Below are 26,362 nucleotides of genomic sequence, written 5' to 3'. Positions count from 1 at the left end.
ATGTTTCATTTCATTATTTCTGAAGGCAGCTTTGCTTTACGGCGTTTCTTTGCTTGTGCCTAAGACTCCTGCCCAGCGCTGTATATCCCACCCCGGGGGGCGTGTCTTGCTCTACAGTAGCAGCATGTGCGTCTTCCTGAACATTACTCCTTGAATAAATGGTTATAAATGATCATATGAAAGAGGGTGGAGTTTGTGCGACTTCTCGGGGGAGTGTTTTACCTGCTTGGAGCTGTTCATTTGTCAGACCGATGGAGAACGTGATTGTGTCTGTGTACACTGTCAGGGTTTCTCCATCAATAAGAGTCAGAAATATCCTTTTATCAGTTATCTCCCGGTGACGGCTGTCTACTGTTCGCATAACAAACAAAACACACGGCATGTCATCGTCTAGGATAACCTTTTTCCTTCCAAAAACTGTTTAGTGTTCCCTCGTGTTTTTGTTGTCTTATATTACATCCTACGTGAGGATCGGAACTAGAGGAGGTCAGGAGGGGGCAAATACTTTTTCACAGCAGTCGACAGGCGAGGATGAGAAATCCTCCACAGCTGATAAAACACTCTCTTCTCCATATTTAACCAGTTCCATAAGCTGCTGTCAGATTGTTTAGGTTGCGCCTTCACTCCAACTTCCTGTTTCAAAAGGAAATACATCAACATACAGAATCAAATCACATCTGTCCAGCTGTGGACGTGGTCACAGGCACGTTACCTCCCTCCGCGTGTGACTGATTTCCCTGTTGATAATCTCTCTCAGGTGTTGATCTCCGGCGCACACGTGCCTATCTGTCTGGACGACCTGAAGAAATTCACCAATTACTCAGGTACACACACACACACACACACACACACACACACTCCACCTGTTATTCATTACAGTTTAATTATATTGAGCACTATTACTGTGCGCTTCACTTGTGACGACTCGAGTCGTGCTTAAAAACATTAAACACACACCTGACAGAGTGATTACTGGTGTGCAGGAGGTTACTCGCCCACTCACCCGGTCATCAAGATCTTCTGGGAGGTGGTGGAGAATTTCAGCGACGAGGAGAAACGCAAGCTGCTCAAGTTCGTCACCAGCTGCTCACGTCCTCCTCTGCTGGGATTTAAAGTTAGTACACACACACACACACACACACACACGCAGTAATATAAAATCTATTTTGCTGGAAATATGTGTATAAAAATCTTCAAATTTATTCACAGCTCCCTGTAACTTCATAGGATATAGACGGATGGATGGATGGATGGAAGTTCTATAGCTCTAATAACAATAATAATATTCATATGTAATATGTTTATTAATAATAGAATTGATATTTAATTAATTGTTGAAGACCTGCACTCTTAGAAAAAGAAGTTCTGTCACGGGTTGTTTGTGGAGATAAAAGCTGCTAGCTTCCTAAAATCTTCCTTTCTGATGCGTTTTTTTTTCTTCAGGTGGACACTGAAGGAGAAAAAAAGACTATCGATAATCGCAGTGTATTATTTATCATCACTTATCATATCGTGTACTTAAAACAGTTGAAAATATTAAATAAACATTAAAAATACTACTTAAAACCAAATTATATGATTTAGGTCTAAATTGTTCAGTCATTAAAATAATGAGAATACAATAAGAACAGGAGATTTTAGTAATATTATAGTAAGGAATAAAACACTGTGTGTTGTGCTTTTTTAGGAAAATAATCAATGAGATGATGGTGTGATGAAGCTCTAGCAGCACGACCCGATTGTTTTATTCCTCTTATACTACAGCAGTTTGCCAACACTAACAATTTTTTAATTATTTATTAAATATTAAGGTTTGAATATTTAATAACATATTGCTTTGGGAGAAATGTGTGATTAGACAGCATTTAGGCCACTGTATGGGTTAAAGTGACTCCGCTCTGTAACATCAGACACCGAACATCCCAAAACTAACACATCAGCAATCTCGAGTTACACTGCGAATGAAAATATTAATATTAAAATATCTCTGAATGAAGATACTGTTAAACTTCTCAACAACAAGCACTTTTCCGCCTGCACTTCTTCCTCCATTTTGTTTTTTTTTCCTCGTTCACCCCACCAAAGCCACCTGATTGGTCAAGAGATCAAAAAAGTGCTTGATGTCACTTGCTGCTTTTCTGAACGCTATAACTTTCTTAACATTAGAAGCCTCTGAAGGGACCTTCGTGGGAAAAAAAAAAACATATTTAAAAAATAATTGTCAGTCATTTTTGAGATTTTCTTCTGAAACATCAAGTGTACACCACGTACTTTCTGGTTTTCTTAAAAAAATAAATAAACTCATGAAAAATATGATAATTACCTAAAAAACAGTACATGTCTTGCTTTCAGAAAAAAAAAATCTCCTGAAAATGGAAAATTATCGTAAAAATTTTTCATTTTCACAAGAAAATGAGAAAGTAAGCGGTGCGCACCCGATAACATTACACCATGATCTTTTCTTTCAGAAAAAAAAACTTATGAAAATGGAAAATTATCTCATTATCGCACGTGATAATTTTTTGATCGTTTTTGAGAGATTAATTAATTAATTAATTAATCTGTTTATTTATTCATTTTTGGTATGTATGTATTTATTTATTTTTTTAATGTTTTTTTTGCACCGGTTCCTTCAGGGGCTCGGTACACTTCATATAAAATCTGCGCTGTGGTTGATGAAAAAGTGTCCGGTGTGGTTAAGGTTAAGGATTTTTTTATTTTTATTTTTTTTTAAAACTTATTCATGCTCTGATACTAAACGTTCTAACTAGTTCTCACCAGAAAGCCTTTACCTGTTATTAGCTTCATGTTCTAGTGCTCGATGAAAACATGGAGGAAAACTTCTTCAGAGAAAAGTATGAACTTTAACTGGCAAGAATTAAGAGAGGCTTTTTAATGAATTTGACTTTGGAGCGGACAGAGAGAGAGAAAGAGAGAGAGTGAGAGATGGAGAGAGAGATGGAGGGAGTGCTGGCAGACAGAGCGAGCACCAAAAGAAAGAGAGAGAGAAAGAGAGAGAGAGGAGAGCGAGAGACGGTCCAAGCCGCGATGCCCTCTCACCTCTACCTCATCTCCAGCCATCCCGGCCTTAATTAGGTGCCGTTAAACACCCGGGAATTCATTAAGGGAGAAATGGCCCTGTCAGAGGAAGCCATTTAAAAAAGATGATGGAAACCCTTTTCTCAAAGAGATGGCTCCTGCTCTGACACTTCCTCGATAAGCAACGATACTTTAATACGTTAATTGTTAGAAAAATGGCGCTGTTAAAGCAGAACCCTGAGATGGGCTTTAATCGGGTTCTAACCCCGGCACACGCGCAGTCGCTAAAAGTCAGCCAGGATTTGTGTGGGATTTTGTGACAGCGATGACCCGCTGGGTGTTAGCCATCACGCGCAGAGACGAGTGTAGTGATGAAGAGCGGTCAGCGGGAGTGTCACATCCCATCACACTCAAACCGCAGAGACGCGCAGCTCGCGTGGGACTGTGCTGATGGGCTGCTTCAGGTGACGAGAAAAAATAAGAATCTTAGACATGTTGCTTTGAAAAAATATTTTTAAATGAAACACTTCTACACAAGATTGAGCAAAGAGAGGTGAAAAGAAGGAAGGAAAGAAGGAGGGAAGAAAGGAAGGAAAGAAAGGAAGAAAGAAAGAAAGAAGGAAGGAAGCAAAGGAAGAAAGAAGGAAGAGAAGGAAGGAAGCAAAGAAAGAAAGAAAGAAGGAAGGGAAGTAAGGAAGCAAAGAAAGAGGGAAGGAAGGAAGCAAAGAAAGAAAGAAAAAAGAAGGAAGGAAGGAAGGAAAGAAAAAGAAAGAAAGAAAGAATGAAGAAAAGAGGGAAGGAAGGAAGCAAAGAAAGAAAGAAGAAAAGAGGGAAAGAGAAAGAAAGAAAGAAAGAAAGAAAAAAGGAAGGAAAGAAAGAAAGAAAAGAAAAGAGGGAAGGAAGGAAGCAAAGGAAGAAGGAAAGAAAGAAAGAAAATGGAGGGAAGGAAAGAAAGCAAGCAAACAACAAACAAAGAACCACCTTTCCTCATAGCTGCTCTCTCTTTTATCTTTCACAACAAATTCATGATTATACAGATAATGTACAAGATTGTACAGAAAGATCGTTCTCAAAAATAAGCAGAGAAGAACAGTTAGGAGATTTATCACTTTTCCTTCCTTTTGTCTTCTGGTGTGTGTGTGTGTGTGTGTGTATAGTGTCTTCTTTTTTTTATTTTTTTTTTAATTTAATTTTCCATTAGTACGGTGATAGTGTGATATTTTTAGACTAGGTTATACTACTGTGAAAATTTCAAAGCATACCGCCTTTATCATATTTTCATATTTATCATGTTTTCCTGGTTGGTGTTACTGATCTGTTTTCCTGGTTGGTGTTACTGATCTGTTTTCCTGGTTGCTGTTACTGATCTGTTTTCCTTGTTGCTGTTACTGATCTGTTTTCCTTGTTGCTGTTACTGATCTGTTTTCCTGGTTGCTGTTACTGATCTGTTTTCCTGGTTGGTGTTACTGATCTGTTTTCCTGGTTGCTGTTACTGATCTGTTTTCCTGGTTGCTGTTACTGATCTGTTTTCCTGGTTGGTGTTACTGATCTGTTTTCCTGGTTGGTGTTATTACTGATCTGTTTTCCTTGTTGGTGTTACTGATCTGTTTTCCTGGTTGCTGTTACTGATCTGTTTTCGTTGTTGGTGTTATTACTGATCTGTTTTCCTTGTTGGTGTTACTGATCTGTTTTCCTGGTTGGTGTTACTGATCTGTTTTCCTGGTTGGTGTTACTGATCTGTTTTCCTGGTTGGTGTTACTGATCTGTTTTCCTGGTTGCTGTTACTGATCTGTTTTCCTTGTTGCTGTTACTGATCTGTTTTCCTGGTTGCTGTTACTGATCTGTTTTCCTTGTTGCTGTTACTGATCTGTTTTCCTTGTTGCTGTTACTGATCTGTTTTCCTGGTTGGTGTTACTGATCTGTTTTCCTGGTTGGTGTTACTGATCTGTTTTCCTTGTTGCTGTTACTGATCTGTTTTCCTTGTTGGTGTTACTGATCTGTTTTCCTTGTTGCTGTTACTGATCTGTTTTCCTGGTTGGTGTTACTGATCTGTTTTCGTTGTTGGTGTTACTGATCTGTTTTCCTTGTTGCTGTTACTGATCTGTTTTCGTTGTTGGTGTTACTGATCTGTTTTCGTTGTTGGTGTTACTCATCTGTTTTCCTTGTTGGTGTTACTGATCTGTTTTCCTGGTTAGTGTTACTGATCTGTTTTCCTGGTTGGTGTTACTGATCTGTTTTCCTGGTTAGTGTTACTGATCTGTTTTCCTGGTTGGTGTTACTGATCTGTTTTCGTTGTTGGTGTTACTGATCTGTTTTCCTGGTTGCTGTTACTGATCTGTTTTCCTTGTTGGTGTTACTGATCTGTTTTCCTGGTTGGTGTTACTGATCTGTTTTCGTTGTTGGTGTTGTTACTGATCTGTTTTCCTGGTTGCTGTTACTGATCTGTTTTCCTTGTTGGTGTTACTGATCTGTTTTCGTTGTTGGTGTTACTGATCTGTTTTCGTTGTTGGTGTTACTGATCTGTTTTCGTTGTTGGTGTTACTGATCTGTTTTCCTTGTTGGTGTTACTGATCTGTTTTCGTTGTTGGTGTTACTGATCTGTTTTCCTTGTTGGTGTTACTGATCTGTTTTCCTTGTTGGTGTTACTGATCTGTTTTCGTTGTTGGTGTTACTGATCTGTTTTCGTTGTTGGTGTTACTGATCTGTTTTCGTTGTTGGTGTTATTACTGATCTGTTTTCGTTGTTGGTGTTACTCATCTGTTTTCCTGGTTGGTGTTACTGATCTGTTTTCCTGGTTGGTGTTACTGATCTGTTTTCCTGGTTGGTGTTACTGATCTGTTTTCCTGGTTGGTGTTGTTACTGATCTGTTTTCCTGGTTGTTGTTACTGATCTGTTTTCCCATGGTTCTCTGCTTCCTCTTCAGGAGCTCTACCCTGCCTTCTGCATCCATAACGGGGGGAACGATCTGGAGCGCCTGCCCACCGCCAGCACCTGCATGAACCTCCTCAAGCTGCCCGAGTTCTGCGACCAGGAGCTGATGAGGAACAAGCTGCTCTACGCCATCGAGTCGTCCTCGGGCTTCGAGCTCAGCTGAGAGCCAGCGGGACGCCGTTGCCTTGGTGACCAAATGGGGGGGGCGGGCTCTTTATTCCTAAACGTGAGGCGAAAGAACAAAATGCTTGACATGCTTGGACACCGATGCTGGAAATCTGATGAAGGACAACGGGGACACCGAGTTTTTATTTTAATCCTGAACACGGATGAGTCAAAACTGCGTCAAAGGAAGTGACTGCACTGCTCGAGACGCCATCATTCAAAGCACTGCACATCTTATAAAAATTAACATGCGATGCATAACTCACCAAAGATTTTTGCTAGGTTATTTTTGTAGTGCTGGTGCTGGACGTTTAAGAAGAGACGTAGGAACGCTAACGAGATGCTAGCTGCGCTCTCTGACGTGACTGTGAGGAAGATGTAGCTTCGCCAACAAAGACAGAGGTTATTCATGCTAACACAAGGATTTAGCTTTGCTCTGATTAGACAGCCGAGCTCTGTAGCTGTGCTTATAAACCCTGCGCATAAGAGCATATTAGTAGTTTAGCATTAGCAGCAGTACGTCGTGATTTTTAGCTTCGCTAATAACAGGCTATCAAGAGTGACGTAGTAGCTACAAGGAAACTCCATCTGTCTTTTTTCCCCCCATTCAAAATTCTGAGAGGAAACTTTTAAATTGCTAATCGCGTTCTGACTTTGCAGTCTTAAAACACGACTGTTTAGATCATGAAGATGCAAGATCCGCTCAGAGGTGTGCTATTAGCTATGTAGCCACTTGCACAGTGTACAGTATAGTTGATGTAATTTTTTTTCCCCTCTAACTACAAAGAAGAACTAGCTAGCTAGCTAACCACCTAGTATGCTTAATACCTGGTGTGCTAATTATCTTCCAGCCACTTAAAGTAGTCCCCTAATTGGCTCGTCGAACATAGCTAGTCAGATGTTTGTTTTTTCTTCTAAATAGGTAGCATTTTACTTCTCCTCTTGATCCTACCATGCTAGCTAGCCAGTGGGTTAATTAATTAGTTTGCTAAATAGCTAGCAGAGACTATTTTTAAGTTGTGATATAGATAAGTTCAGTAACTAGCTAAGTAAAACCCAGTTTGAGCTTAGCAAAGCTCACGTATATGTTTAAGTATTACATGATTTTGCTCTTACATTCCTAAACAGCTTCATCCACCACTTTTGCTGGTTTTAAAAGGAAAATCGCATCAGCTCGCAGTGCCTTCTGGGTAACGTTCTGCTTCTGGATCCTTCAGGCTTCCAAAGGTTCATCTCACCAACATTTCTTCACCTGACAGTGTAACAGAACATCTGCAGGGTGTTCAAGCAAAGTGAGACGTTTCTGGAGATGACTTTAAAAAAAAAAAAAAAAAAAAAAAAAAAAAAAAAAAGCTTGGCTTTGTTTTAGAATTTCATCAAGGAGGAAACATTTAGACCTTTTAGGTTGGGGTTTCTCTTTACATGATGACTAATGAAGAGTTCAAGCACTAATACTTGTGTGTGAGTGTGTGTGAGTGTGTGTGTGAGTGTGTGTTCAGGGGTGGACAAATCAGCAACCCAGGACTGGCATGTTGCGTGTCGAGTGTTTTATTCATAGTTGCGAGCAGGATTAATAGGTGTAATAAGACTTCTGAGCAAGCCGTTAGCAGCTTCTTTTCTCTCGTCCACCAGCCAGACGAAGAAAAAAATAATAAATATCCTATTGACTTAAAATAAAACATTTTTTAACTACATGCATATGTTTAAACCATCCGTTCACCTCATTTTTTTAATGCTTTAGGGTTCTACTCATCACCTGCTGCTCTACACGCTAATCAGTCAAGAATGCATTCCAGTCATCGTCAGGAGCTATTTTCACCACTTGCATAAATTAAATGATATTTTTTCTTCTTACGAATCAGCAACACGAAGAGACGTGGAAATGGTGACGAACCCGAGCAAAATGTAAATCGACGATGAGGAGGATATAAGGACAGGATGAGGAGGATGGCTACACAGAATCTTTCCCGAGCCAGGAACTGAAATATTCCCTTCATTATTCAGCAGTAATGCACTTCCATACATAACTCGCTTGTTATTCTTGGAGGTTAAATTAAATTAGCCTCTAGATTTCCGAATGATTTTATGATTTGTCCATCCCTGGTGCTGAAGGATCGACTGACGGTGTGAACAGGTTAGCGGTCACGTGACATTTTTATGAACGTTTATACCATTTGCAGAGGTAGTTAGTTAATTAGTTAGTGAGTGGTTTTTCTATAAACGTGTGCGCTTTTCTCTCTCTACATGGTCAGTTTTGCCTCAGCATGGCCGTGTTCGTTTTGTGCACTGAACAAGCAGCACGTCCTCTTGACTCGTCGAACGTTGGCACTAAACCTGACGTCTGTGCAATAATGTACACTCTCACGAAGCCGCCTCAGTACGTGTAGGAATAAGCATTGCGATTGCTGCTTTACGCTCTCCAGCTCCAGCACGTGCCTGTTCATTTCTCTGCTGTTTGCCTTTGGTGTTTTTTTTTTTTTTTTTTTTTCCTGAATGAATATGAGTGTGTGTCGTTCTCTCTTGCACAGTGTTTCAGAAATTCTTCCTTTGTCTCTTCTGTTTAACTCTATATAGCAGGACGATCTCGCAGCATCCCTGTTAATGATTAAAAAAAAAAAAAAAAACCAAAAGAAAAAAAAAAGTCGACTCTGCCCCGTCTACAATCTCAACTCAAGGTGAAATCCGCAATACGCCGTTAAGGGCACGGGACATCAGACTGCTTTGAAATCCACCGCTGTTGAGACGGTAACAGCCAGCGTGCCCTGAAAGATCTCAAATAATAATAATAATAATAATTAACACCATGTTCTGAGCACAGAGAAAAATATCTATGTATCAGAGTGTATGTAAAAATGATTAAATATGTTTTGGGGGATTTTATTTGCAATTGAGATCTGAGAACTTTTTATTACTGTATGTGTGTGTGTGTGTATGCGTGTGTGTGTATGGTTGCAGAACTCATTTCCAAGTTTTATGGCCTCTGACATATAATTAAAGAAACATCCAGTGATGAAACACGGCGTGAGGCCGATCTGTCCGCTGGACACAAATTAAGCCTGTGTGTGCTTGTCATAAATCTATTAGTGAGAGAAAGTGAGTGTGAGATGAGAACGCAAGGATATTTCTTTATTCATCCTTGGATCGTCTCCATACTGTCTCTGTCTCTCTCTCTCTCTCTCTCTCTCTCTCTCTCTCCCTCTCCCTCTCTCTCTCTCTCTCTCGGTGAGCGAGGCTCTGACGTTGTTGCGCACAGAAAGGGCTAATTGGGTCTTAAAAAGCTGACTTGTCCCGCTGCTATGAGGGATTGATTTCAATTATGGCGAGATTTATTTGGGCCTGTTACCTTATAATGGATTACAGCTCGCAAACTTAATGCTACTGGCCATGAATCACGCCACACACACACGTGCACTGGGTATTTCCAGGCGTCGTTACAGCTCTCGAGGTCAACTTATTTAACACTGGAATATGAGAATTAAAACATTTAATCCCAGAGAATTCATTAAGGTTGACAGATGGTCTGATGCTGGAGTGTTTTTTTTTTTTTTAACTTCTCAGAAGAGCTTAACTGCACATAAAAAAAGAAAGACACTTTGCTCGAATGGTGTTTACGCAAAGAAATGGGGAGAGTAACAGATATGTAGGTATGGTCTGATGTTAAAGGAGCTGAAGGGGAACAAAATTAAGACATGTTTGATAAAAAAAAATGGACCTGATTTTACTCCAAAAAAGTGCAGGTCAGAACTGATTAGCAAGGCCACGGCAAAAGGCAAAAGAAGCTATATATACAATATATACACATACACTTGTAGCATGTACTTACCTGCTGTTTTCTCTAGATTGGTAAGATGCCAATTAAAAATGACAGACAAGTTCGTGGAAAAAGCAAATGATCATGAAGACAACTATATACCATAACACACCAGAAACTTTCTCAGGCAATTAGCAGCATTTAATAGCAGCTCTGGACCCTTCATTTAGAGGTGTGTGCAAGAGTTTATTAATCCCACTCCCGCCTGCTCCCACAGTTATTTTGCATATAAACCCAAACCCAAGGTTTAATTATTTCTTAAATAATTAAATAGTTTAAAAAGTACTACTGGGTTTTTTTTTTTTCAGATGTTAGTGTTTGGTGATGCATGTTGTGTTATCCTGATACTTAAAATCTTAAGCACACTGCATAAAAATGACATCTTAACAAGTGAAAGCATCATAAAAAGTCATATTTATCTAGTTTCCAATTATAAGATTACAATAAAACAAATAATAGATTATTACTAAACCTGTTCCTACACATTTGCAACTAATTTCAAGCTTGAAATAGTCTTGTTCTGTTGGAAGATAATTTTTCTCATTTTAAACATTTATTTCCAGCATGAAGCTAAATTATCTGCCATGAAAAATAAGATAAATTAAAACTTAAATGAATAAAAGCATCTAAAACAAGCTATATAATCTTATATTTGATTTAGAATAATCTCATGATAAGAAATATTAGATACATTTGCCTCTATTCAAGACATCAAGATGTATTTATTTTTTATTTTATTTATTTATTTTTTGCGGTGCAGAAGGCAAAAACAACTGACATATTTCCACAAGTGGAACTAAAATATTGAGGAACTAAAATATTTAGGAACAAATTTTGTATGACGCAGACAAACAGACCTTTAGCTTTTGATGTAAACTGATTGTTAGTTATCTTCACTTGGTAGCTAAAGTCAGGTTTTAATAATGCTGGATAAGAGATTTGTGAAGATTGTGTTTGTTCAGCAGGCAACAATGAGCACCACAACCCTCTGGTCCACAGAAAAGTACCTACTCTGCAGAGGAAGCAAAAGTTTACCAGAAACATCGTGGTAGAAACTAAAACCAGCTGAGGTTCCTCTAGTGGAAACAATCGAGGCCTAAAGTTCCTGGGTTTGTGAAGACCTTGGAAAAAGCATGTGTGTAGTGTTAGTGGTGACAAAGGTTTTAGTGTATTGTGCTTTAGAATAAAAATCCTTATTTTGGACAGATCTGAAGGAACTCTTGATGTGCCATCCTTGGAAAAGACAATGCCGTGATGTTTTCACCTAAATAGTTTTGTAAAATGGGGTAAAATGGCGGAGAAAAAAGGTGCTCCAGGTATGTTTACAACACATCCATCCATTTTCTGTACCGCTTATCCTACACAGGGGACTCAGGGCACAAGGCAGGAGATACCCTGAAGATGAAAAGCAGGGCACCCTACACACAATTTGGAAATGGCAATCAGGCTACAAACTAGGGGAAGAAACCAGGGTGCCCGGAGGAAACCCCCGAAGCACGGGGAGAGCATGCGAGCTCCACGCACGCAGGGCAGCCGACCCTAGGTAACAGTGCTAACCACTAGGCCACCGTGTTGCAGTATTTTATTATTATTATTATAGAAGAAGAAGAAGAAGAAATTATAATAGGTGGATTTATAATAATTAAATTAAAATGAACTTCCAGAGGTGGAGTTTAGTAACATAATAGAAGTACTCCACTTTTGCAAACTTCTAACTTGTGTAGATGCCACTCCGCCATCACACTTCTGAAATCTTACAATGATATACCAAGTGCATTTGTAGTTGGAATACACAGATAAAGACACAGTTAATATTTCATACTTTTGATTAAATTGTAATTGCTTGTTTCAAGACACCTGAAAATGTACATCATGTCTATCTTATTTTCACATGCGAAATGATGTTACATGTGTTTCCACATAATTTATTTATTTATATGTTTTTATAATTTCATTTGAATATGTGAAAAGAATCAGTTTTCATGTGAAGATTTTTTATGCAAGAGTAGCACAATCAAATGAGACTACTGGTGACATTTAAAAGGTGTTTTTTCTTTTTCTTCCTCTTCTTGGGTTTGAGTGCCCCCTTGTGGTAAAATTTGCAGTGCTTGGAACTATTTTATTGTATATTAGTGACTGCAAAAGTTTTTGAACGCCATCTATTAATATGCTAGTTCAATAATATGAAATGGGTTCAGTTTAAGTTCTCTAGAATTAGATAATCTAAGTATGAAAAAGCTATAAGTGAAGTGTGAAATGTGTGAATTTTTATTTTATTAGGAAAAAAAAAAGGTTCTAGATCCAATGTGGATCACTCTAATTAGGCACTTGTAGCACACAACATATATTTATGTTACAGTTGATACTAACACTGGCAATTATTAACTACAAGAAAAGTCTCATCTTTCAGTCACTTACTGACTCGCAGTAACTTAGTCACTTACTGACACACAGTAATTTACAGTCTCACAGTAACGTACAGTCTCACAGTAACTTAAATTAACTTACAGTCTCACAGTAACGTACAGTCTCACAGTAACTTACAGTCTCACAGTAACGTATATTAACTTACAGTCTCACAGTAACTTAAATTAATTTACAGTCTCACAGTAACTTACAGTCTCACAGTAACTTACAGTCTCACAGTAACATACAGTCTCACAGTAACGTATATTAACTTACAGTCTCACAGTAACGTACAGTCTCACAGTAACGTACAGTCTCACAGTAACGTATATTAACTTACAGTCTCACAGTAACGTACAGTCTCACAGTAACGTATATTAACTTACAGTCTCACAGTAACGTACAGTCTCACAGTAACGTATATTAACTTACAGTCTCACAGTAACGTACAGTCTCACAGTAACGTATATTAACTTACAGTCTCACAGTAACGTACAGTCTCACAGTAACGTACAGTCTCACAGTAACTTATATTAACTTACAGTCTCACAGTAACGTACAGTCTCACAGTAACGTACAGTCTCACAGTAACGTATATTAACTTACAGTCTCACAGTAACGTACAGTCTCACAGTAACGTATATTAACTTACAGTCTCACAGTAACGTACAGTCTCACAGTAACGTACAGTCTCACAGTAACGTATATTAACTTACAGTCTCACAGTAACGTACAGTCTCACAGTGACGTATATTAACTTACAGTCTCACAGTAACGTACAGTCTCACAGTAACGTACAGTCTCACAGTAACGTATATTAACTTACAGTCTCACAGTAACGTACAGTCTCACAGTAACGTATATTAACTTACAGTCTCACAGTAACTTACAGTCTCACAGTAACGTATATTAACTTACAGTCTCACAGTAACATACAGTCTCACAGTAACGTATATTAACTTACAGTCTCACAGTAACGTACAGTCTCACAGTAACGTACAGTCTCACAGTAACGTATATTAACTTACAGTCTCACAGTAACTTACAGTCTCACAGTAATTTACAGTCTCACAGTAACGTACAGTCTCACAGTAACATACAGTCTCACAGTAACATACAGTCTCACAGTAACGTATATTAACTTACAGTCTCACAGTAACGTACAGTCTCACAGTAACGTACAGTCTCACAGTAACGTATATTAACTTACAGTCTCACAGTAACGTATATTAACTTACAGTCTCACAGTAACTTAAATTAACTTACAGTCTCACAGTAACTTACAGTCTCACAGTAACTTACAGTCTCACAGTAACGTACAGTCTCACAGTAACGTACAGTCTCACAGTAACTTAAATTAATTTACAGTCTCACAGTAACTTACAGTCTCACAGTAACGTACAGTCTCACAGTAACGTACAGTCTCACAGTAACGTATATTAACTTACAGTCTCACAGTAACGTACAGTCTCACAGTAACTTACTGACTCACAGTAACTTACAGTAACTTACTGACTCACAGTAACTTACTGACTCACAGTAACGTACAGTCTCACAGTAACTTACTGACTCACAGTAACTTACAGTAACTTACTGACTCACAGTAACTTACTGACTCACAGTAACTTACAGTAACTTACTGACTCACAGTAACTTACTGACTCACAGTAACGTACAGTCTCACTGTAACTTACTGACTCACAGTAACTTACTGACTCACAGTAACTTACAGTAACTTACTGACTCACAGTAACTTACTGACTCACAGTAACGTACAGTCTCACTGTAACTTACTGACTCACAGTAACTTACAGTAACTTACTGACTCACTGTAACTTACAGTAACTTACTGACTCACTGTAACTTACAGTAACTTACTGACTCACAGTAACTTACTGACTCACAGTAACGTACAGTCTCACTGTAACTTACTGACACACAGTAACTTACTGACACACAGTAACTTACAGACTCACAGTAGCTTACAGACTCACAGTAAATTAGTGTCACAGGAACTTATATTCTCACAGTAACTTACAGTAAATTGCAGTCTCACAGGAACCTACAGTAACTTACAGACACAGTAACTTAGTCTCACAGTAACTTACTGACTTACAGTAACTTACTGACTCACAGTAACTTACTGACTCACAGTAGCTTACAGACTCACAGTAAATTAGTGTCACAGGAACTTATATTCTCACAGTAACTTACAGTAAATTGCAGTCTCACAGGAACCTACAGTAACTTACAGACACAGTAAATTAGTCTCACAGTAACTTACAGACACAGTAAATTAGTCTCACAGTAACTTACAGACTTACAGTAATTTACAGCAACTTACAGTCTCGTTAACTTACAGACTCACAGTAACTTACTGACTCACAGTAACTTACTGACTCAGTAACTTACTGACTCACAGTAACTTACAGACTCACAGTAAATTAGTGTCACAGTAACTTACAGTCTGAACTTGCTGTGCTGCTCTCTTAATGTCGTTACACCCTTTTTTCTCACCAGGGTGGGAGGGACTTCATAATGTATTTCAAGTGGAATGAACCTAATGAGTACATTACAGTGCAAAGCTGCTGAAATCACTTTTCAGTGTGAAGCCACGCTGGTCTTTATTTCAGGAACTAAAACCACTGCAGGTAACTATTAATTATTATTATTATTTTAAGAAGTATTTTTTATTATTAATGCATATACTGTACATGTAAAAAGACAATTATGCTTTAAATCTTTCTGGACAAATCCCCTCCCTAGCTACAGTGTCTTTTTAAAAGAACAACAAAAACAATAAGGCACATTACTTTGGACAATTAACTCTACAATGTGTTATAATATCATAGTTGTTTTGGTGCTTTCTGGAAAATTCTATGATCCCAGGATGCATGATTATGGTTCACCCTGACATATTTAGTTTAAGGAACTGTAAAGGCTGCAGAAAAGTCAAGCAATTTTTTTGTGCTATGAAAAAAAAAAGCCTTTTCAAAATTAGGTTCTATATGAAATACACCTGCTAAAATTTTAAATACAATCACAGCATGTCTCTGACAACCCGAGGCACACCCAGAACATTCTCAGAATGAGTCACACATGAGACGGTGACAAGGTTTAAACAGTTCATCCAGGTTTAGCCAGTTTAACATGAATGTAATTTGTAGGGTGGAGAATCTTGAAACAGGCCAAATCAAGCACAGGTTACCCCATTTGTTAACATGTTTAATAGTAGGATTTATTAATATTCTCAAACTCAAGGTCACTTTACAAATCTATGACAGAAATCAGGAATCATATTCGTGACAAAATAAATAAAACATAATGAACAGGACAAACATGAATCAGAGATAAAGCATAGTTGAATCTGAGTTAATAGATGTGATAGACACTGATGGCATCTTTGGGTGTCCTCTGTCAGCCATGGCTTCCTACAGCAGCCCTGCACGTCGGCTTCCCAATGAGCCTAAAATGGTTCTGTGTGATTACTGCACTGAGGAACAGCTGAAGGCTCTAAAGTCTTGTCTGAACTGTGGAGCTTCTTTCTGTCACACTCATCTGATGCCTCATAAAACTACAGCAAAACTCAAAAATCACAAACTGATTGACCCTGTGGAGACCCTAGAGGATTACTTATGCAAGAAACATGAGAGACCCCTCGAGCTGTTCTGTAGAGATGACCAGATGTGTGTGTGTGATTTCTGTACTAAGGGAGACCACAAAACTCACAACACTGTTCCTATAGAGGAGGAAATTAGAGTGAAGAAGGTAAGGGACATTTAGACATAGTGCACAAAGCTGTCTTTAAATTGCGCAAATATGGAATTATGAGTATTTGAAAACTCTACCATAGAGCCAGCTTGGTGAGACACAGGCAGACATTCAGAAGATGATCCAAACTCGACAGAAGAAGATTCAAGAACTCAAATCCTCTGTAGAACTCAGTAAAGTAAGTTTTATTATAAACACCATTTATGTCTATCCAACACTTCATTTAAGGAACAGCTCCCACAAATTTTATTAAAAAATATAACAAAACCATGATTATAAACCATATTATCTCTTATTCTGATCACTTCTGACTTTAAACTAATGTGCTATTACTAGTGTATTTTACACACGCTAACATATGAGACAAAGACCATGATATTGCCTCATCCTTTGAACAGTTTTCTGTTGTACTACTAGGGAATCCTATTAGCATAATATTCTGTCATCTGGTTGGCTAAAACATACAGCTCTGTTTCATGAGCATAGACGTGGCAGCTACTATCATATTAACCAGGTGTTATCCAATAGCAGCATATGCTGTGGCTTGCAAAAGTATTCAACCCCCCTGGAATTGATCAGATTTGTCTGAATGACAAATGAAAAATATGTATATTATTCCTGCTTTTGTCTTTATTGAAAACTAATGTTCTCTTAAAGTAGATTTTCAAAGTCAAAATTATTTATTGGCCAGCAATTATTTCCAAGAAAATCAGAAACTCAAAACTGCTGCTTGCATAAGTATTCAATACCCCGGCTGCTGAAGCTCAAGAGGAAAGGTATCGTTTTAATGAGGACACAATTGACATAGTTGGCCTTCACCTGTGAAATGTTAAAACAGCTCCTATTTCTGAACAAAAAACACGTCAGTTGAGCTGTTCTTGAAGAAATTGTCAGTCTGCAGGTAAGTAATGAAAATGAAGACTAAGGAACATCCCAGTAAGCACTGCTGGATCAATAGTGAGGAAGTGGAAGCTATATCACACCACCCAAGCACTACCTAGACAAGGCCGTCCCTCAAAACTCAGCTCAAAAACAAGACAGAGACTGGTGAGGGAAGCCACAGTGAGGCCAACAGTCACTCTGAAGGAGTTACAGCATACAGTGGCTGAGTGTGGAGTGAAAGTGCAACCAGACAACTACTGATGCCATAACTATGGACTGTATGGGAGAGTGGCTAGAAAGAAACCACTGCCCAAGAAGAGCCATATGAAAGCATAAGACCCAGTGAAGATGTTTTTTTTGGTGTAATGGGACCAAGTTTGAGATACTGTATTTGGGCAAGTTTCAAAGTGCTGTGGTGCAAAACTAACGCTGGTTAGTTTCAATCAGTAGCATCAATAAATAGCATCCCTACAGTGAAATAGGGTAGTGGCAACATGATGCTCTGGGCAGGCTTTTCTTCCTCAGAACCAGGGCTTCTTTTCAAAATGGAAGGGGGAGTGGATCAGGCAAAATACAAGGGGATGTTACAAGAGAACCTGCTTCACTCTGCTAAAAAAATAAGCTTGGGAGAAACTTCACCTTTTATGACCAAAAATATTAATTTGCGGTGAGATTTTCACAGAGATCGCCACTGGTGACAATATAAATTTATAAGTTATGATTTAAAAATTTGTCTTTTTACTTGCGTGTTCTGTGAGTGCATGTGAACTACATGATGAGAAAGAATGGAAGGAGCTAAAAATAAAATTCAACACCGCCTATATGATGACTGCATGTGAAGAGCTGCCTTTCACCTAATTTACCTCTCAGATATTACTAATGAATTAAAATGGACTGGATGTGTGCAAGACATATGACAACGACACAGCATATGCTGAGTTTATAGGATGCATTGCAGATGAGATCACAGAACAAGCATTGACAGACGCTCAGACAGCTAATTATGTCTCAATCATCACCGACAGTGGTACAGACGTTTCTGGGAAAGACAATGTTATTGCATACTGCAGGCACATTTCTGCAGGTGTAGCAGTGAACCAGTTTATTGGTTTAGCTGAGCTTAAAACACTGCCATTGTACAGTGTTAGATAAAAATAAAATGCTTGTATGGTGATGCTAAACAAACTGATCATGATTGGTGGCAGGAGAAAATTACAGCCTTTGGGGCACATGGGGTCAGTGTTAACATGGGTGCCTCAGGTGGAGTAGGTGCACTCCTAAGAGGAGAAATAGGAGAACACATTCTTTCCTTTTACTGTATGCCACACAGACTGGAATTAACCATGTCGGGTGTTCAGAAGTCTCTTCCAATGATTGAAAAGTTCTATGACTTGCTACAGCTGGTATGAAAACCATACCATTTTAGCCCCAAAAGCAAGCGTGGGTTGAAAGCCATTGGTATGGAGATAGGCTGCGCCATACAAACACCTTCTGCAGTGAAGACCCAGCGCTGGTTGCCTCACATTTACCAGGCTCTTTCTGTTTTTCTTGCTTCTGATCACACTACAGGTCAGGGACAATATACAGCTGCTACATCATCCAAAAACACTGAAATATGAGGAAGAGCAAAACAGATCTCACAACAAATGGAAAAGTTGCCTTTGGCGGTTTGTCACTTTCTCCATGACTGGTTTGGTTGAGTCTTGTTGAGTCTTGTGCTTCAAAAGATCTCACTTATTATTCCTCAGGCTGTAGCAGCTATTGATACCTGTGTTTGTACAGTCAAGGGAATGAAGGACAAGCCAGTGAGAAATAGAAAGTTGGAGGAATTACTCCATCACACAAACTTAGATTCAGTTTCTTAGCATGAGAATGTTGTGCAGCAGGACAAAGCTCAAAGAGAAAGACAGACTAGAAGGCAGAAAAAGGCAGCCTCATCTGACTACATGGGCATTTCCTTTCATACCACTTAAAGGCTGCGGTCTCTTAGGTTTCAGTGAAGAACTAAACCACCTCTTTGAAGAAACTCTAGAGGCAAAGAAACACGCAAGTGACAGAGATCATTCAGTGCTTCTCTGTCTTTTGTCATGATTCATGGCCAGACGACATCCACACTTTTGGAGAAAATAAAATGGACAAGCTGCTAAAATGGTATCAAGGCATCTTGCTGAAAAATGGATGTGACATCAGTGCTGTACAGGCAGAATGGAGATTGCTGAGAACTCTTGTAAAAGGACAGTTTTCAGATAAATCCTACTGCAGTTTGTGGGAAGTCCTCCTGACAAAAGAGCCCTACTGCTCAGATTTCCAGAATGTTTTGCATCTAGTTGAGATATTGCTTGTCCTTCCAGTTTAGGCTGCTCAGTGTAAACATGGTCTTTCATCTCAAAACAGGATAATTACACAATTCACTCCATGTGTCAACCGTGGAAGACTTGATCAGGATCAGCACAGAGGGCCCATCACTTGAACAGTTCGATCCTGAACCATGTGTCAAACTTTGCCTTTCTGCAAAAAATGAGGAGGAGGAGGAGGCACACTCAATGGCCAAGTGATGCTGACATAATTAAAGAACAATTCTTTGTGACTGTATATAGTTCTCAAGTTGTAAAAGATGTTCAGTTCCCACTTTAAGTGAACTTCAGTTCCCAAGACATCCACAAGATGGATGAAAATGCTCACGCTGTAAAAGGAGGGCAAACATACACAGGATGGCTGAAAGCTTTAAAACTTAAAAATTTAAAACGTAAGTTCATTCTTATGTGGCACTGAAAAAAATAATTTGGCACCTGTTTTTTTTTCCTTATAGGAGCCAATGGCTCCTTAATTGATTTTTTTTGTCTGGAGCCCTGCACCTTTTAGCAGGACATTGGTCTTAATACAAGGCCAAATCAATGCAGGAGTGGTTTAAAAAAAGGTGAATGTTCTAGAGTGGCCAAGTCAAAGTCCAGATCTGAATACCAGTGAGAATCTGTGGCACAGTTTGAAAATTGCAGTCAACAAACAACATTGATCCAACCTGAGGAACCTTGAGCAAATCTGCCAGGAAGAATGGGTGAAAATCACTCACAGTCAGTGTGCAAAGCTGATAGGAACTTACCCCAACACACTTAAAGCTGTTCTTGAATCAAAATGTGGTTCTACCAGGTACTAGTCTAAAGAGTTAAATTAAATTTGTAATCCAGATGAATCTGATGACTTTTGAGGGGGCTGAATACTTTTGCAAGGCACTGTATATGGAAAAAAAAACAGCGGCCCTAAAATACAGTGCTATGGAACACCAAACTTTACTTTTTTATGGATAGAGAAGTCACCATTAAAATCTACAAACTGATACAAACTGGTAGTTGGATAAGATCCAAGCCAGAAACAATCTGTCCCCTTCACACCAATAGACTTTTCTAGTCTATCTAAATGAATAATGTCTGTTGTATCAAAAGCTGCACTGAGATCAGGTAGTACAAGGAAAAGAAAACAATCCTCGTCAGAGGCCAATGAAAGGTCATTTACTACTTTGACCAGTGCTGTCTCTGTACTGTAATGAGGCCTAAATCTTGACCAGCACATTTAATGTGTGTGATTTCTCAATTAGGTTTCTTAATCAATCAACATCCAGTGCTAAGAAAATATTTATATCTATTTAAATAAAAAACTCATGTTAGAAAAACACAGAGAAGGAGAAAGCAGACGTTGTGGAGATCTTCAGTGCCCTGATGCGCTGCATTGAGAGAAGCCAGGCTGAGCTACTTAAGGTGATGGAGGAGAAGCAGAAAACAGCAGAGAGGCAGGCTGAAGAGTTCATTAAACATCTGCAGTGTGAAATCACTGAGCTGAAGAGGAGAAACACAGAGCTGGAGCAGCTCTCACATACTGAGGATCATCTCCACCTCCTACAGGTCAGAATCCCTCTGTTTCTCCATAGCAATGCAGCACATGACAGGACAGCAGTCCCCATGCTGAGGGATTTCTCCTCTCTCCTGCTGTACTGTAGATTTACCCGTCACTGCGCAGCCCTCTACCCACCTGTAACTGGGCTGATGTCAGAACTGACTCTTATCTCAATGTGGATACTCTGAGGAGAGCTCTGTCTCAGCTTCAGAAATCTCTCAATGAGGAAATGGAAAAGGTTCCTGAGATTAGTAAGTACTGTTAACTACCTGATTGTGGGGTTTGGCAAGATTTTTCAAGAGTAAAATATGTAATACACATAATTCAGCTTGTCAACATCTGTGTGCCAGAAAGAGACCATACTAAGGCATGTGAGAGTACTGTAGTGACCAGATGGTGGTGCTAAAGTGCCATGTTCATGTATTGGCCTGGGCTTCAGCCAAACAAAACTGCTCCAAGGACCATGTTGAACTACACTGTCAATCTGATTCTAAGGAAGTTTGCTATGTATCATCTCCAGAGTCTTTTGACAAATCTCAGTTCAAAGATACCCCATGAGGATGCTCCATGGTTTTCCTGATAAATATTTACCTGACAAAAAAAAAATCCTAATAGTATTTAAAGTATTAGTCAACAAACATTGTTGCCAAGGAAAATTTAACCAGTATTTACCATTGAGAATGGCCTGCTGCTATGAAATTTGGTCTGTACATGGGTGGCAGCAGCAGGGGAGTATATACCAAATTGTAAATAGTTAGCCAAATTGTGGCACTATGATCCCACTATCGGGTGTCACCCATAGGCGGATGAATTCCATTTTGAGTCTGGTTCCTCTCAGTGTTTCTTTCTCTCGCCATTTCAGGAGGTTTTTCCTTGCCACTGTTGCCTCTGGCTTGGCCATTAGGGATTTAAATCTACATCCAGATTTCTGTAAATATGCATTGTGACAATGTCTATTATTAAGAGCATTATACTGTATAATTAAAATGAATAGAATTAATGAGCCAATAGCCAATTTTCACATGATTTCATGATTAATTTGAGCTTTAAACAAAATAGTTTTTTTTTCTTTTCCTGAAACACTGATGCTTGCCTACCATGGCCTATTTGTGCTAGCATGAGGACAGAGACTCAGTTAAGACTAAGAAACACTTCTGTAAGTTGCTCTGGATAATAAGGGCTACAAATGTAAATGTAATAATTAGAATTTTTCTCTTATATTTAATTTAGAGAGTCATAAACTAAATATTTATCAGTTAACAAATTACTGAAATCTGAAATTGTAAGATATTCACATTTGCAAATTTGGTTTTAACTGGTCATTAGGAGCAACACTCAATATTGTGACAGTTTTCTAAAATTGGAATAAACTCTGTTTTAAATAAAGAAGTAATATTAATGATAGTAGACAAAGCTAGTTGAACAAATGTTGTTTTTTTTTGCAAATTGTACAGGCAGATAATTTGATTTAATGCTTTCCAAGTAGTGTTTGAACCCTCATGAGCTCTGCTTACATATATATTTTTCTAATTGTCTAACATTCCTGATCTTCACAGGCAAAAATTCATATTGTACAGAAAGTAATAATGTCTTTTAATGTTTTTCAAACAGAACTGAAGAGAATTCGGCAACATGCAGGTGTGTGGCCTCTTGCACATGACAATTTTTTCTTTTAATTGTATCACATTCTATAATGTTGAAATTGTCTTTTTCTCTCAGTGGATGTGACTTTGGATCCCGATACAGCAAATCCTGCGCTGATCCTGTCTGATGATGGGAAACAAGTGAGACATGGAGATTTGAGACAAAAGCTTCCTGATAATGAGAAGCGATTCGATCATTGTCCTTGCATACTGGGAAAGGAAGGATTTTCTTCAGGGAGGTTTTACTATGAGGTGCAGATCCGAGGGAAGACTAAGTGGGATATAGGAGTGGCCAGAGAGTGTGTTAGTAGGAAAGGGGAGATTAAATACAGCACTGAAAATGGATACTGGGTGTTATGTCTGAGGAATAATACTGAATATAAGGCTTGTGACTCTCCTCCTGTTACCCTCTCCTTGAAACAGACTCCTCAGAAGGTGGGGGTGTTTGTGGATTATGAGGAGGGTCTGATCTCCTTCTATAATGTTGACGCCAAGTCTCTTATCTACGCTTTCACTGGTCAGACTTTTAATGGAAAAATTTATCCATTCTTCAGCCCTTCTCTTAATAATGGAGGTAAAAACTCAGCACCACTGATCATCACACCTGTTCAAACTGAAATAATTTTTCCATAGAAACTCTATGGTGTTAAGCTTACACCAATGTAATATTATATTTTTAAAAAATACTACTAAGAAGGAGTTTTTTTTTTTTTAATTCTTGTAGCAAATGGTGGTGTAGTCCCATCAAAAGTAGTGTGTATACATGGCCCATGGGACAGGACGGGCCAAATACAAGTACTAATCCAACCCAACAAATGAATTTTGATTTTGTAGAATTCATCTTGTGGAGTGTAATTGAACTGAAAGATTAAAATTGTGAAAAAAGAAAAAAGTCTCGGTTTTTCCAGTAGAGAGCAAAATAGAGCAATAAACTCAGGGACATCAGTTAGCAAGCTAAAAATTTTATGCTGTAACCATGTATATTTTCAAAAGAATTAATTTAGGGGTTTTAGGGATGTGAATATTTATGCAGTTACTTATAACTTTTTAAGATTTTATAATTTGTAAATGTTTATTCAAACTATATTGTGTGTGTGTGTGTGTGTTTGTGCCCGCAAGGTTTGGCCCTCTTGACATTGGACTAAGTATAATGTGGCTTGTTACCTAAAATGTATTTGACTCCCCAGATGTATCTCACTCTCCCACCGCTACTGGTTAATGTGTGAAACTTGTTCAAGTTTCATTTTCCAAACACAAATTTTTTTTAAACAATTAGTTAACATGGTGAAGACAACACTATTACTTAGTACTCATACTTCCTTCATTCCATTCCTAAGAGTCAGTGCTGGTGTAAATTTATTTTTAGCTTTATGAGGTTTGTCTTGATCAAATCTTTTTTTTTTTCTCCTCAGGTGTTTTTTTTTTTATTGTTTGGGTGTTACTGTCATGTGTATATGATATTTTTGTGAGTATTACAATACAGAAAAAACAGATACACTTCATGTCTGTAATGTGATCATGCACAAAATGTGTGAAAGTACATTTTAACATGTTGTGCCCTGAAATTGCACAAGTGAATTCAAGTAAACGTGACATCATGTGAATAGGTGATAAATAAAACCACGTCTTACATGCGAAAAAATTAACATGTGAAATGAAATTAAACATGTAAATATCAGGTGTTTAAAAAAACAGTTTTTAATTTGACCATAGTGTCTGGTTTGGGGAGTGCAAGCACCTGCACCAATCTGCATCAACAGAGTCATATGTAGAGATGTAGAGAATATCTCAAGCTTCAAGTTCATGGGTGTCTACAAATGTCATGGACAAACAACACCACAGCACTGCTAATTATGACACAACAGTCTCTGCAACAGACTCTGCTTTCTGAGGTCCCTCGAGAAAAATAACCTCAGCAAGCACCTGCTCATCACCTTCTAATGCTGGAGCATCGAGAGCATACTCACCTACTATATTTCAATATGGTGCACCAACTGCACTGCTGTGGAGAAGAATGCCCTCTTTCAGTAGTGCTCAAATAATCATTGGAGGCCTGTTGCCTGCTCTTCTACAGCACCTGTTGCCTCTGCAGAGCAACTGCCATCTCCAACACACCCCTGCCACCACCTCTTCTCTCTCGCTGTCTGGAAGGCATTACAGGTGTACCAACATTTGCACTGCAGAACAGGAGGAATAGCTTATATCCCAGAGATATCAACCTTCTGAAGAGGGCAAACAGCATTAACCCCACCTACACTCTCATCTTTCAGTTCAAAACACACACACAGCTAGATACCTTTCTTAGCAGGTCTGTTTTTAAGACCAGAATGTAGTGGGTTAAAAATCATCTGCAGGTCTCCAGGGTCTCCTAATACTGCTGTGAAGCATGTAGGACCACTGAGACAGCTAGCAAGCCTGGTAGATGTATTTGTATTCAAACCTAAAAAATAATCTTGAACAGCTTTTTGAACCAAGTGGCCTAGTTGTGCCCTGAACACTAATCCAAGCACACTTTAAAGCACTATGGCTTTGACAAAAGAATTACTATTACTGAACATAAACTGCCATTAAGAGCACAAACAAATAAATGTCCAAAGTAACAACTTGAACAACTAAAAGTACACACTCAAAGATCAGACAACCAAATCAGTGAAATGTTCCACAAGCAGAATGCACAGGTGAGTACTTATCTCCACAGACAGATTTCATCAAACAGGAAGGAAAATCCACAAACCATGTTCTGCACACAGGTAAGAAAATTCTAGGGCAGAATTTTACAATATCACTGCTACCTCATTTGGTCTCCAGATATAAAACACAAAATGGCTTTAAGCTGAAGCACTGAGCAGGGTTTAGGGGCAACTTTTAAAAGCTAGCCTCAGAGCATTCCAGGTAAGATCAGCCATCCAATACTCTCAAAGGTAAAGCAGCCTCTCTCCTATACCACTAACTGCTGTCCAATGTTGGTATGATATGGAGAAGTTAGGGGATTACAAACACTTCAGTAAATGCTTTATTTTGGTGAGGGTTGCAGTGGATCTGGAGTCTATCCTGGGAACAAATTCACACCTATGTATGTTTTGGGAGTTTGAAGGAAAATGGAGAACCTGGAGAAAACCTACACGGATATCGGGAGAACATGGAAAACTCCACACAGACAGTAACCCGAGATCAGGATGAAAAGGGGGACCCTGGAGCTGCACCATCGCCATGTTTGACATGCTAAGTGTAAAAATAAAAATAGACGCATCCATGAAAGTGTATCTTTTGTTGTTCTATGTCAAAGCTACTTTAACCACACTTTTACAGTTAAAGGGCTGAGTGACTATAAGTACTCTTTTACTATAGTGACCTTCAAACATTCATGCCACATTTTGGACTGAAATTGCAGCACAGAAACAACAGAAGTTGACGAGTTGAAATTTCAAGTTGACGGGGTATTTTCTGTGGCTTTTACTGATTGGAGGTGGGGAATTACAAGTTGCGACCTGCAGCAGGTATAACTGGAAAAGAACAAGAAGCCCTTATTTGTCACATTATAGCACAGTGAAATTCTTTGCTTTGCATATCCCAGCTTGTTAGGAAGCCATAATACAGTGCCCCTAGAGCAGAGAAGGTTAAGGTCCTTGCTTAAGGGTCCAACAGTGGCAGCTTGGTGGTGCTGGGGCTTGAACCCCTGATCTTCTGATCAGTAACTCAGGTCTTAACCATTGAGCCACTAGCAGGAACATAGCTTCCTCAAAAACCTCTTGTTTTTTTTTATATTATACATAATTTACCATCTGACATACCTATGTAACTAACACATGTTTTACCTATTGTTGAT

At 38.7% G+C, this 26,362-nt stretch overlaps 2 protein-coding genes across 2 annotated transcripts in view; both read left to right on the top strand.

Annotated features, from left to right (window-relative positions):
* ube3c (ubiquitin protein ligase E3C) overlaps positions 1–9,022 on the top strand; it is a 52,148-nt gene extending 43,126 nt beyond the window's left edge. The window contains exons 22-24 of the mRNA XM_034304061.2: positions 758–824; positions 984–1,114; positions 5,963–9,022. Coding sequence (XP_034159952.1) covers positions 758–824; positions 984–1,114; positions 5,963–6,133 — 369 coding nt within the window. The 3' untranslated portion in view covers positions 6,134–9,022. The remainder of the gene's footprint in view (positions 1–757; positions 825–983; positions 1,115–5,962) is intronic.
* A 5,837-nt stretch (positions 9,023–14,859) lies between these two features.
* LOC113547274 (zinc finger protein RFP-like) lies at positions 14,860–23,458 on the top strand. The gene is made up of 7 exons (XM_026947532.3): positions 14,860–15,003; positions 15,774–16,120; positions 16,206–16,301; positions 20,668–20,901; positions 20,997–21,144; positions 22,505–22,531; positions 22,613–23,458. The coding sequence occupies exons 1-7, from the start codon at positions 14,907–14,909 to the stop codon at positions 23,167–23,169; spliced, it is 1,506 nt and encodes a 501-aa protein (XP_026803333.3). The 5' UTR covers positions 14,860–14,906; the 3' UTR covers positions 23,170–23,458.
* Positions 23,459–26,362: the final 2,904 nt, after the last annotated feature.

Source organism: Pangasianodon hypophthalmus, chromosome 4, assembly GCF_027358585.1.
Source record: "Pangasianodon hypophthalmus isolate fPanHyp1 chromosome 4, fPanHyp1.pri, whole genome shotgun sequence".
NCBI classification, from domain to species: Eukaryota; Metazoa; Chordata; class Actinopteri; order Siluriformes; family Pangasiidae; genus Pangasianodon; species Pangasianodon hypophthalmus.
Note: the sequence above shows the minus strand (reverse complement) of the source record. Positions and strands in the feature narration are given on the sequence as shown.

What these genes read in the sequence shown, in the direction of transcription:
- LOC113547274 (XM_026947532.3), top strand. Translation starts at nt 14,907, where the DNA reads ATGAACCTAATGAGTACATTACAGTGCAAAGCTGCTGAAATCACTTTT. An exon ending in AGGAAATTAGAGTGAAGAAG is followed by an intron (nt 16,121 to 16,205) that starts GTAAGGGACATT and finishes ACTCTACCATAG; the next exon opens with AGCCAGCTTGGTGAGACACA. An exon ending in GAGAATTCGGCAACATGCAG is followed by an intron (nt 22,532 to 22,612) that starts GTGTGTGGCCTC and finishes TTTTTCTCTCAG; the next exon opens with TGGATGTGACTTTGGATCCC.